This window comes from Aquarana catesbeiana, linkage group LG05 (assembly GCF_042186555.1).
Source record: "Aquarana catesbeiana isolate 2022-GZ linkage group LG05, ASM4218655v1, whole genome shotgun sequence".
Classification (NCBI taxonomy): domain Eukaryota; kingdom Metazoa; phylum Chordata; class Amphibia; order Anura; family Ranidae; genus Aquarana; species Aquarana catesbeiana.
The window spans coordinates 457,944,174-457,957,951 of record NC_133328.1 but is presented as its reverse complement, the minus strand read 5'-3'; the positions used below and the strand labels follow the sequence as shown (position 1 = coordinate 457,957,951).

Genomic DNA, 13,778 nt, shown 5'->3' with positions numbered 1-13,778 from the left:
CCAATCCTTATTGACCATATTAGGTTGTGTATCCTTTCTTGCCTTTGGGAGAATTTTGTTATAGTTCCACCTGTTTTGGTGGATTCATAATGCTGTATGTAGTTATCCCCATTCGGTGGTTATCCTTTTTCTGGCCTTAAGCATCAGGTTTATGTTCCAGATTATTCCTTTGGCCATTGTCTGCTGCCCCGACAGAGTGCTTGGCATCAGCTCTCAGATTCAGGCACTGGTCCTTAAGGCGACTCTTGGGCTGCTAGCTGACCCCAGTTCTGTTTTGTTTGGCCTGTGGGAGGTTGTTGCTCTGTTGCCCAGCCTTTAGTTGGACTGCTTTTGAACGTCCTGGCAGTATCTGAATTCCTGTGCACCTAAATGGACAAGAAGGAAAATAGAACTTTTGTACTTCCAAAAAAATCCTTCTCTTGGAGCCCATTGAGTGGCACAGGTCCCACCCCTCTAGGTTTGTTTATGCTCTTGGTACTGCTTTGCCACAAAACTGAGGCATGCTGGAAGTGGGAGTTATCCTGGGCTGGCCCACAATTTGTTGTTTGCCAGTTCTTCGTTCCTCTTGTAGATAGCAGAATTACATGACGGTATCTGAATTCCTGGGCCCCTAAATGCACTTCAACATAAGGCGTACAAAAGTCCTTTTTTATACAGTAAGATGCAGTCAATAGTATGAATGCAGCAGTGTGGTTGGTTTTTTTTTTTTTTTTTTTTTTTTTGCGAATCCCTCTTGTAATGTATTGTTGATATTGTCAGTAGATCTGTTATTCCTTTTTTGTAACAGGTCACACTGCCTGGCAAAAGTGGCAGTTCCAGGAAGTCTCAGTGGACCTTCTCTCTGCTGACCTCTGCACCCCCCCTCCTCTGCTGACCTCTGTACCCCAAATCCCCCTGCTCACCTCTATACCCCAAAAATGCAAACCACCCTCTCTGCTCAGCTCTGTACCCCAAACCACCCTCTCTGCTCACCCCTGTACCCCAAACCACCCTCTTGGCACACCTTTGCACCCCACTCTCTCTGCTAACCCCTACAATCCCTCACCCTTCCTTTTGATCCTCTGTGCCCTGCTTTCCTCTTACCATAGCAGGATCATTCTTCCACGACAAACCACAAGGCTGTGAGTAGTACTGCACAAGGCTGTGAGCCGTATTGGCTGAGTTGGAAACGTCAGGCTAGTGAACTGCAAGGGACGTATGACTGGCTGCTGGGTCCTCTGCATTAGCGACTGGTTACAGAGTCAGAACCCAGGGCACTTGGCACGTACTGCTTCTGCTCCCCGCCCCCCTTCCTGTTCTGCATACAGCCTTGCACTGGCACCGGGTACTGCCCTGTAAGGGGCGATGGAGAGCTCAAGACACAGGAAGCCCCCTTCTCCTTCATTGCACTGTCCCCAGCAAGCTCCTGCTGATGTACAGTTTGGCAGAGCAGGAGCTTGGTCAAGTCTGACCGCCTTTCCATTCCCCATTCCCCCCTGCAACTAATTAACATGGAAGCAAGGTGTATTTCATCACCGGGTTCATAGCTGTCAGTCCTCGCCTATTGTAGCCAAGGATGCAACTACACAAGCACAATCTGTGCTTGATTAGCTGCAGTGGAGGGTACCTTGAGGTTCTAATAGGCCCCTAATGTCTCCATAAGGATGACCTGTCACCTGCTCATGCTATCACATAGGGGGTTTGTTAGACTCTCTGTGTTAGCAATAATGTTAAATGAGGGCAAAAAAAGTGTAAAAGAAATTAAAATACAGTAGAAAGGTTAAAGTCAAGTTCACCTTTCCAAAAGATGTAATTTTTTTTTTTTTTTTTACTGGAGCCTGCGGAGCATTGGACCCATGATTAGCAGATTGCAGGTGTAATGTCTTACTCTAGCTTTGTGCCCGTATTCCTGTACAGGCTTTCAGTTACAAAGCTGGAAGGAAGACTGAATGTACTAGCAGCGTGCTTGCATGTAGTTTGAATGGCCTGCATGTCTGCTGCTTTGAGTGACGGTACTTGTAGTTTTAGTATTTTCATTCGCAAGGATCTGTTATTGAATGACATTGCTGTGTCCGTGTTCCTATGTCAGTGATGGCGAACCTATGGCACGCGTGCCACAGCTGGCACGCAGAGCCCTCTGTGGGCACGCAAGAAAATCCTATACGAGGTGTATCTCCAACACACCCCCTCCCATAGAACTACATCTCCCACATGTAAGTAGATAGATCCGCGCTTAGGACAGTATAAGAGCTGCTGCCTGTCCCTAATTAGTACCCCAAGGGGTCCAATTACATAAATCGATAAGTGAAATGAGAATGAAAACGGCGCTGCCCTCTAATTTGATAGGTGCTAGGTACGAGTGTCGTAAGTAGAATCCAAATGACTATAATGTATGAAAGCTCAGTTAATAGCTATCAATGGTGCGGTCTAAACCAAAGAAGACCATATATTCGGAGATAACCGAAAAAATTCAAAAACGCCAGTATTTTAGACACTGCTGAATAAGTTATGTCCCCCCAGTGGGATAAATGTATCAGCCAAAGTAGGATATAAGGTAAATAAGTGAAAAAATAGTATGGTGAACTGTGTAGTTAAATAAGAATAAAAAATAATTAGTTGACCCCAGAGTTCAAAAATTTTGGGACAAGATGGCGCCAGAGAAAATGTTAATTGTATAGTGAGAAATTATATGTGCATGGTAGTGTTAGTGTGATGTCCGTGTTGCCCCTTCCGTGTGTATGTACAACGTATTAAGTTGGGTTGTGAGTTACCCCAATGTTCAAAAATATTGGGACAGTGTGGCGCTTGTAAACGTGGGATGTCTTTCTATGTGACACACTACTATAAATATAATACAATTGGAAAAACCCCCTGTGCGTTCGATACAATAAATAAAAAATATATAATAACATACATAAACCACTGATTCCAATTTCTTAAGTATGTAACAAACAATCATTAACTTCTAAAAAATTGATATATAGTCCATGCAAAAAGTTGTGTGTTTTTAACCAAGTGGAAGAGCAGAGTTCAAGTATAAATGCTGTTTATTTCACCCTTGGGGGCACACCACAGTGACTTCTGTGCGTTTTATTCAAGATGGTGACTTGAAGTGCTCACCCCCCAATGCTTCCCCACTCACCAGAAATAATCACCCCTGCAGGGGTACCGAGCGACAGAGTGGGTGCCTCAGGGCAGATGGTGTTCACTCCTTATATGCTTCCATTCCTCTGCTATATGCGATCCTTACAGCTATTCCAGGAAAAATGTGTGCTCTAACGTGACCATGCTACTCCAACGATATACCACCTTAGTCTGTTAAACTCTCCAGAAAACCGGAGAAAAGAGAAACACAAGGGGGCTTCCTTCGTGAAGTATGTCAGGTAAGTTTATTGCACATAAGCCAAAAAAGAGTCCAAATAAGCCAAAAGAATGTCCACAATTACAAGCCAAAAGCTAAAGTAAAGTTAAACCAGGCACCGCTGTGTGCAGGGATGGGACCAGCAGCGAAGTGCGAGCGTGCGTCCCACCATGCGTTCTAGCCTGCACTTCCGGGTATGACGTGTGAGCGTGACTCCGCCTTACGCGTTTCGTCGCGTGATTTAACTTGACAGATAGTAACCGACGTTTAAAAACTTCCATTTCGCCGCGTTTACATGCAGCGTTTATCCGCATTTGCATGTAGAAGCTCTTTTTTCGAATAAGTAAAAACGCCTGTAAACGAAATGCAGATAAACGGGAGTTACAGTGTTTACACGTTGTTACGGGTGTTTGGTGTTTTTAAATGCCTCTGAACATCCGTTTTTCAAAAAAATGCTTTCCAAAAAATGCTTCTAAACTCAACTGCCTAGAAATGTGTGTGTGTGTGTGTGTATATGTATATGTATGTATATGTATATATATATATATATATATATATATATATATATATATATATATATAATTTGGCCCCAGCATTAAAGGGATTTCCTTTGCATTGAAGAGTTTCTCTCCCTTCCTGTTTGGTTTACAAGACAGAAATTGAAGTGAGATCTCCCCAATTGGATAAAGATGCAAAACAAATGAACAAACTAAACCTGATTGAGGGTTTAACCAATCCACAGCACAACTGGGCTTTATAGATTTAGGGTTGAATTGACTATATATCACTCTTGAGCATGTGTTGTGGAAAGAAAGCTAAGCTCCATGCTGTTGCTGTCTCCTCCTGTAGACAAATGAACTTATTAATGTTTTTGTTTAACAGCATTGTTTTAATCAGTTAAGTTTCTTCTACATTTTTTTTTAATTTTACATACAAGTTTTCTTAGCTGTAATGTGTCACTATACGAATTTACCCCTGAAACAGATTCTACACCATTCCCTGAGAAGTGTGCAGGAATTGATGTGGTGGAGATCAATTTTTTTTTAAGTCAACCAAGAATCTTGGCATGATTGAATGCAGGTGACTCTGCCAAGTGCCAGTGCCAGACTAGCATCCGCCCTCAGGGCCTGTTACAGGCTGTGCACTTTTTCCTTCGCCAGATGTGCAGAGTTATGAGCTGACATCACTGCTTACAAAAACACAGGCTCTAGTTGCACTTTCATTACACCTCCTGTCATAAACACTTCCTGTTTCCAATGTTCTTTTGGTTGGATTTGTTTTCTATTTATATAGACCTCCACTTTTCTTTTACTAATTAAATATGTTCAACAAAGTTTTTTTATAAAGCCATTTTTTTAACAGCGTAAAGAAGGCAGTGTAACATTAATTAAAGTGAACCTAAATTCAACTAGTAAAGATTTGCTGCCTTGACATAAGGAACATTTAAAAATGATAAACGTGTCTAAGTGCCCTGAAAGATTTACATTTGTCTTAACTTTCTTCTGAAAAACAGCATTGCACTTCATGTGCCTTAAATGTTATAGCTGTAAATCTGTAGATCATATAAGGCACTGTAGCTGAGTGCTAGCCCCATATGATTTGTGGTGTGATTTAGTAGTTACTGCTGTGCTGCTCACTAGTCTCCTAGCTAAAGAGAGGATGTATCTGAGAACCTGCATTGCAAGGATCTCTTTGCATCTGCTTCATCTATTTAGTGTATCTGTACTTTCTGCAACTTTCCCGCTACTTCTTGCTCTGACATGAGGATGCAAAGCCCTTCCTCCATACAGAAACTTATACTTAAAGCTCTGCTGGATATGCGGTATCAGTCCCGCTTTTTAAGTTAGTTTCCCCATGTGTCCCAGGAAGTGAACTACACCGCTCTTCTAGTGTTTAATGAACAGTGTCACATTGGTCGGCAGAGTCTAAACAGTTGAATAGCAGAGTCCCGCTGCCTTATTTGTACAGTGACCAGAGGCGGCACTCTACTTTTCAAACGCCACCCACTAGCGTGACTATTGATTTGCTACTAGGAGAGAGGAGGAGCTTACTTTGTGTTCTTGCAGTCCAGCAGCAGCTGCAAAGAGCACAAGGCACTTTATAACAGAGAAGAGGAGAACAGGTTGTGGCAAAGCGGATCTTTTGGAATTGTAAGTAGGTGAGAGCCCTCTTCTTAAATTCCGTACAGAGAGTAAAGATCATCTTGCAGAAAAGTGTTCATTCCTTCTTTACTGTTCATCTCAGTCCCATGAGTAGTGATAGTGCTGAGGAACGAGGGGGGAGTATACATGAGGGCCATTATGGGCACTGTTTGTTTGTGGATGAAGGGAGCAGATTGGGGGTGCTGTGTGTTTTTCAGTGGTGGAAAGGAGGGAATTGTGGACTTTTTTCCTGTTCCCTGCAACTGAGCTGCAGAATGTTATGTTACCCCTGGACTCCCTACTGGTCCCCTGCACTCTGCACTTTACACAACCCTCATCCCTGCACTCTGTGCATTATGAACCACTGACCCTTGCACTCTGAGTGGCACACCCCTCACTCAGCATGTTACACATGCCTGAAACTTGCATCTGACCAGCATATTCCCAATATACAAGATGACAAGATGCTGCAAGTGATCGGGGCTACACATCCAAGTAGTAAATTGAATGGCAATAAACAAACACTGCTACGTTTTTCCTGATGTGACCGTAACACGCGTTCTTATGCATTTAAATGCGTTTTCATGTTCTGTTGATTTTCCATGGGCCCCTCATGTAACTCAAAGGTGTGAGCAAGTCCCTACAGCGGCAATTCCATGTACATGCATGTACATTTAGATATACAACAGAAGATAAACTCAGGTTCAGTTCAGCTAACTCACAAAATAATTCAGCTATAGTACAATTTTCAAATAACATAAATTGAGTTTAGCTCAACATTTGACTATATTCCCAAATGCAAATACCGTTTTCTCTTTTCCACACCATCTTAACTATATAAATACTAAAGCAATTTATGACTGCCCAACACCAAATGCTGACTATTTCTACTCATTATATTCTGTGTTGGATGGATTTAGGGATTTTTCAGAGAACTGAACTACCATTGTAGCAATACTGGGGGTCCCTCTCTCCCCACAAGTTTCAGGTTTCTTGATTTATCCCTTTCATGACTAAGCCTATTTTTGAAATTTGGTGTTTACAAGTTAAAATCCGTATTTTTTGCTAGAAAATTACTTAGAACCCCCAAACATTATATATATTTTTTTAGCAGAGAATCTAGAGAATAAAATGGCGATTGTTGCAATATTTTTTATCACACGGTATTTGTGCAGCGGTGTTTTAAACGCAAATTTTTGGAAAAGTGACACTTTCATGAATTTTAAAAAATCCAAACAGTAAAGTTACCCCAATTTTTTTGTATAATGTGAAAGATGATGTTACGCCGAGTAAATAGATACCAAACATGTCACCCTTTATAATTGCACGCACTCGTGGAATGGCGACGAACTACGGTACCTTTGAATTTCCATAGGCGACGCTTTAAAAAATTTTTACGGTTACCAGGTTTGAGCTACAGAGGAGGTCTAGGGCTAGAGTTATTGCTCTCGCTCTGACGATCGCGGCGATACCTCACATGTGTGGTTTGAACACCGTTTACATATGCGGGCGCGACTTCCGTATGCGTTTTCTTCGCTGCGCGAGCTCGCGGGGACAGGGGCACTTTAAAAATTTTTTTTTTTTTTTTTATTTTATTTATTATTGTACTTTATAAATTGTGTTTAAAATTTTTTTTTTTTTTTTTTTTTTTTTTTTACTTTTATTGCTGTCACAAGCAATGTAAACATCCCTTGTGACAGTAATATGTGGTGACAAGTACTCTTTATGGAGGGATGGGGGGTCTAAAAGACCCCCCATCCCTCCTTTACACTTCAAAGTATTCAGATCGCTGAAAACGGCGATTCTGAATACTGTGTACTTTTTTAAATTCTGCGCCATTGGCAGCCGAGTAAACGGGAAGTGACGTCATGACGTCGCTTCCGCGTTTACAACAAGAAGGCTGGAACGAAGCCGCTCGCAGCTTCGTTCCAGTCCGCCCCCAGCCGCCGAAGGCAGCCGAACGGACACTGGGCCTCCCGATCGCACGGGAGGCCCGGTAACAGCGGCGGGAGGGGGGGATGTCCCCTCCCGCTCCTCCGGTATAACAGCTGAGCGGCTTTTAGCCGCATCGGTTGTTATACACGGGTAGCCAATCGCCCGCTGTAAACAACGGTACCGGGATGATGCCTGCAGCTGCGGGCATCATCCCGGTATAACCCCGGAAAGCCGAGTACGCATATATGCGTACGGTCGACGGCCGCCTCCCGCCGCTGTTACCGGGCCTCCCGTGCGATCGGGAGGCCCAGTGTCCGTTCGGCTGCCTTCGGCGGCTGGGGGCGGACTGGAACGAAGCTGCGAGCGGCTTCGTTCCAGCCTTCTGGTTGTAAACGCGGAAGCGACGTCATGACGTCACTTCCCGTTTTACTCGGCTTCCAATGGCGCCGAATTTAAAAAAGTACACAGTATTCAGAATCGCCGTTTTCAGCGATCTGAATACTTTGAAGTGTAAAGGAGGGATGGGGGGTCTTTTAGACCCCCCATCCCTCCATAAAGAGTACCTGTCACCACATATTACTGTCACAAGGGATGTTTACATTGCTTGTGACAGCAATAAAAGTAAAAAAAAAAAAAAAAAAATTTTAAACACAATTTATAAAGAAATAAAAAAAAAAAAAAATTTTTAAAGTGCCCCTGTCCCCGCGAGCTCGCGCAGCGAAGAAAACGCATACGGAAGTCGCGCCCGCATATGTAAACGGTGTTCAAACCACACATGTGATGTATCGCCGCGATCGTCAGAGCGAGAGCAATAATTCTAGCCCTAGACCTCCTCTGTAGCTCAAACCTGGTAACCGTAAAAATTTTTTAAAGCGTCGCCTATGGAAATTCAAAGGTACCGTAGTTCGTCGCCATTCCACGAGTGCGTGCAATTATAAAGGGTGACATGTTTGGTATCTATTTACTCGGCGTAACATCATCTTTCACATTATACAAAAAAATTGGGGTAACTTTACTGTTTGGATTTTTTAAAATTCATGAAAGTGTCACTTTCCAAAAATTTGCGTTTAAAACACCGCTGCACAAATACCGTGTGATAAAAAATATTGCAACAATCGCCATTTTATTCTCTAGATTCTCTGCTAAAAAATATATATATAATGTTTGGGGGTTCTAAGTAATTTTCTAGCAAAAAATACGGATTTTAACTTGTAAACACCAAATTTCAAAAATAGACTAGAAAACTATACTTTGTTTACTTGTGGTGCCACCTGCTGATGAATTTTAGTTTTGCATGGCAACATAAAAATACTCTCCCATGGAAACTTTTTGCGTTTTTTTTTTTTTTTTTTTTTTTTTTTTTTTTTTTTTCCGGTTGAACTTTTAGTTTAGCAGTTACAACAAACGGATGGGTTTTACTGCCTTGTTGGATAGCAGTCTCCCATTTAAAGTAACTCTGTCACTGTTGGGTCAAAGGTAAGATAAATGTTGTTGTTGTTATTATACAGGATTTATATAGCACCAATAGTTTGCGCAGCGCTTTACAACATGGGGACAGACAGTACAGTTACACTACAATTCAATACGGGAGGGATCAGAGGGCCCTGCTCGTCAGAGCTTAAAATCTAGAAGGTTGGATGCTATGTATACTTGCCATTCTGGCTGCCAGAGTGTTAATACTATACCTCTATGCTGATCCTTAGGCCACTGTAAAAACATGAACTGATAGGGGGACTATAGAATGTATCAGGGAAATAGGTACAGTATTTGACACTTGCAGTGAACCATTAACACATAGGCTGCCAGAGAAGTGAGCACTGCTTGCTGTAGCTCCTCCCACCAGCTTTTCTGTCTTATAGTATCATATTAGTTGGCGGGCAGAACCACAAAGCACGGTGGTGAGCAAGTATTTGACACACCCAGAAGTGTCTGATACCTGTGGCAGCTGGAGATTAACAATAAGCCAAGGTATAAACACATGCTGGAAAGAGAATTGCTGTATAGCACATTTTACAGGATGCCTTTATTTTACTTTTTGACCCGGAAGTGACAGGATCACTTTACCACTCTGGCCAGTCAAATCTAGCAAGACCGTGATATTTTATGCACATCCTGATGGCAGGGACTAGTTTGTTTGCATGTGCAGGTTGACATTTTTTTGGATAGAATGTTGCTTTGTTACTTTCTTTTATATTCCCTTGAAACAGATGCATATTTTCAGTGGACAGAAAAGTTAGTATGCTGTATTCATGCAAAGATTGAAATAGAATATAATGTCACCTTGTGAACATATAAAATGTATTTACTGTCAAATTGGCCTGATGAACATATTATAGCCTTTTAGTGTAAGAATGAATCTATACATGAAATAAGTTGTTTTGCATTCCTTCCTAGGAATGTGCAATCCCAGAAATTACAGTGACACTCCCCCAACCTCCAAGAGCACAGTTGAGGAACTTCATGATCCCATCCCATCTCTGTTTCGGGCACTAACAGAGGTAGATGGCATAAAGCAACTTAACTGGAACATTGTTTCTTTCCCTGCGGTAGAAGAACTTTCTCATCATGAAAACCTGGTCTCCTTTCTGGATTCAGTGAATCAGCCACAACACCAGAATGTATCAGTGCCTCAAAATGGAGCCCATGTGGTTCACAGCAATGATAAGGGTATGTACAGTCAACTTTAATCATTAGTATTTTTTTTTTTCTTTTAATTATACATTTCCATTTTTGTTATGAATACATTCTAAACCACCTAAATCTGTGTTTATCCTTTTTAGGAACAGGTTCCAACATTTATAGGAGCTGAACAGTATTTCTAAGTTGTAGGCTCTGTAGGGCTGGTTCACTTCCTGCAAGGTCATGCTGCGCATTTTACTGTGCAGGTAGTGGCGGTTCTGGCCAGCGAAGCCTTGTGCTTTTAACACGCAGTGAAGATTTCTGCACCACAGCTCCCCTGAAGGCTGCATTTAAGTGTAAACGGGGCACATCAATTTTTTTTTTTTTTTTTTTGTGTGCCCTTAAAACACTGATCTCCACACAAGATGATTGGTCACTGGCGAAGAAAGAAGGCCTCAGGGTCAACTCCCTATATAACCCCTCACACTCCCAGCTAGCCTGATTTTGCTTGTGTGCCTAGGTAATGACTTCTTGTCAATCCTTAGAGAAGGTTACCTTCTACCAATGGAGGTTTCTCTCTCTGATTCTTTCACCAAGGTTATTCTCCTGTCCAAATTCCTGCTGCACCATAGCTATTGTAGCTCCTAATGCAAAATCTGGATAAGTTGATTCCTTTGCAGAGCTCTGGGGAATTGTTCCAGAGCCTGCTGGATGGAAGAAGCGGGGATGACCTGTGATGCTGACATTCACTGGATCCTGCTGTAAGCACTCCCCTTGGTACATAGTGCAGACGTGTAAATTTAGCTGCAGGATGCTTTACAGGTCTAGGGTCATGGTCTGCCAGCAGCAGAGCCCTGTCCTTGAAGACCCTGGCTGTGGTATGCCCATTGTGGAGAGTGCAGTCAGGACATTTTATGCCCAGGGAGCCTTTCCTCTCCCAATCTCCTTTGCAATATGTGGGAGCAGATGACCACTTTCCAGTGATCACGGATGAGAGCCGGGAGTGTTTTTTATTTTATTTATTTATTTCTCCCCCCAAATTGGTATTTGGTAACAGTTTTACTTTCATTTTGCGCCTATGATGGTGCTATTGCACCTGCGAGATCTCCCCTGTGTGGCACCTAATGCGCTTGTGTGACCTAGGCACTTACCGCGTCTGAGTCACGGCAAGGTATCCAGCATGGAGTCTTTCAAATTGTTTAAACCAGCTAAGGCTTTTTCACTCCCTGTCCTAATATGGGACCTGGCCTCACCTGGAGAAAATTTTTTACTTTTTCGAAATGTTTCACTCCGTGTACCCTGTTGAGGAAAGTTTCTCGTTTTAAACATTTTATTAGGTAGCATATATGCCATCACAGCCTGAAAGAAATGAGAGGTAGCAAGAATCCCCATGCAGTGAGAGTTGCAGAAAAATTCACAATTAACCACGCGGATCAAGATAATAGTACCTCTAGAGGGGTTGAACACTGAATTAGCAGTGTGGATCCAACAACCTGGAAACAGGAGGTTAGTTGCCCTCTTTTAAAACTCTCATTTCCTTGGCGGGCAGAGTGAAGGGGGGGACCTCTGTTAGTCTTCCGGTCTTAGAAAATTTAAACCTGGGTTCAGGGTGTCCTTTCAGGGGGTTACAAACTGGAGTTTCACTCTGCCTCCTCCCCACCTCATGCTTTTAGACTTTTCTCGTTCCATGTCACAGTGGGTGGATCTGCTTGCTGCTGTCTAGCAACTCTTGTCTGAAGGGGTCATTAACCCTAAACCAAGAGTAGCTTGGTTTAGGGTTTTCAAGGTTTTTACTCAAGTCCATTCATGGTTTCCAAACCAAACAGAGGATGCCGGCCCATTCTGGATCTGAAGACTTCCAGCTCGTACCTACAGGTTAAAAAAACAGGTTGGTCATTGCATCTCTCCTTCTGGGAAATTTCTCTGGCCTCAATAGACATCTGCTCAGGGGATTCATGTTGCAGGGTGTCTGGATGATCTCTTGTTAAAGAATCATTAATCCCTGCCCCTGTTGGCCAACATCCAGCAGACCGTGCACACTCTAGAGCTTTGGAAGGATCCTCAACCTCAGGATATCTTCACTGGACCCATTTCACAGATTGAAGTGCATGGGCCTGACACTAGACAAGCCTTTGCCTGTGATCTTTCTGCCTCGAGGCAAACATCTGTCCCTTCGCTCTCATGCCTAGGTCCTCTGGGCACAGGGGAAACCTTTGATTCATCCTTGCATTATGGTCTTAAGCCTATAGATTGCCGCTTCAAGGGTGTGTGGTATGCTCAGTTTCCCTCCAGGCCTGTCATGAACGCACGGCTCTTAGACCTGCAACAGGGCTCAGGCGCATCCCAGTCAACAGGCTACCAGCAGTGAACAGACGTGCGCCGATCGCGGAGAGCAGGCATGAGCGCACAGTAACGCTGCCTTGGCGCCCAGTGGCCTTTAAATGGGGCTCCTACTGTTCAGTCCTTTGTCTGATCTGCAGCTTATCCTGTTCCCGTATCTGCACCTGATCTCACTGAACCGGCTCTCTGACCTCGCTGCTGTCTTTAGTCCTGACCTTTGGCTTCCTTGACCCTGCTCTCTTTACCTGTCTGCCTGATCTTCCGTTGCCAAAACCAGCCTGAACTCTGACCATCCCTTGCCTGCCGATTCTGCCTGTTCCACTGTGTATGACCTGACTTGTCTGACCTTGCTTCTGCCTGCCGTCTGCACCCGCATGCGCTTGTTACTTCCTGGCGCACCTGCATCCTGCTGACCTGCATCCTGCTGACTTGCATCCTCAGCACTCCAGCCGGCTCCAGCCTCTCCCAGTGGTCATCATCTTCAGTTCCAGAGAACAAAGCAGGCACTCTTACCTTACTGTGTTCCTACGGTCACTGTCCCAAACTCCAGTGACCCAGGAACTAAGGCTGTACGAGAGGTCTCCCTCTGCACGTCAGGCTCACCTCCGAGGTACGTGACAAGGCCATTGCAACTCAACATTCTGGCAGCTTGGGACAAACATGTTCCTTGGACTGCTCCATGCATCTTGCTCCCAAGACCAGACTCTCCCCAGCATGGTAGATCCGTAGGACGCACATACCTTTTTATAGCAGTGCGTCGAAAAGGTATAGGGAAGATCTTTCGTGATGTCCAACCAGACGGTATCTTGTGGGCCCCAGGCACCAATGGATGGTGATAGTTACAGACGGAAGTTGAATGGCTGTCACTCAATGAATTAATGATTTGTAAAGCGCTGCAAATGCGAACTGAATCGCCTCAAGGCGCTGATGCGTTGAGTTGTCAGCTTCATTAGAAGAGGTAGGTCTTGAGTTTTTTCCTGAATGCCAGATGGTTTTCTTCCATGCGGATGTGAGTCGGAAGAGAGTTCCATAGCCGAGGTCCCTGCACTGCAAATCTTTGTTCTCCCCTTGCTTTGTAGCGGTATTTGGGAACGAGGAGGAGGTTTTGACTAGATGATCGCAGATTGCGATTCGGTGTGTAATGTTTTATTTTCTCTCTGAGGTATTGAGGGGCGTTACCATGTATGCATTTGTGGGTGAGGCAGAGGGTCTTGAAGGTGACCCGATTCTTTACTGTTAGCCAATGAAGGCTCCTCAGGGATGGGGAGATGGACTCCCAGGGTTTTTTCCTGTTAGTAGTCTTGCTGCCGCGTTTTGAATGGCCTGTAGGCGCGTAAGCTGATATTGATGATCCATTGCTGATATTGTCATCTTCTGGGATGAAGGGGATGAGTCTGCGTAAC

The 13,778-nt window shown here is 43.8% G+C and overlaps 1 protein-coding gene across 1 annotated transcript in view; it reads left to right on the top strand.

The window, feature by feature from the left end:
- The window catches only part of TWSG1 (twisted gastrulation BMP signaling modulator 1), a 67,754-nt gene that overhangs the window by 25,124 nt on the left and 28,852 nt on the right, over positions 1-13,778 (top strand). Inside the window, 1 exon segment of the mRNA XM_073631352.1 lies at positions 9,811-10,083. Coding sequence (XP_073487453.1) covers positions 9,811-10,083 — 273 coding nt within the window.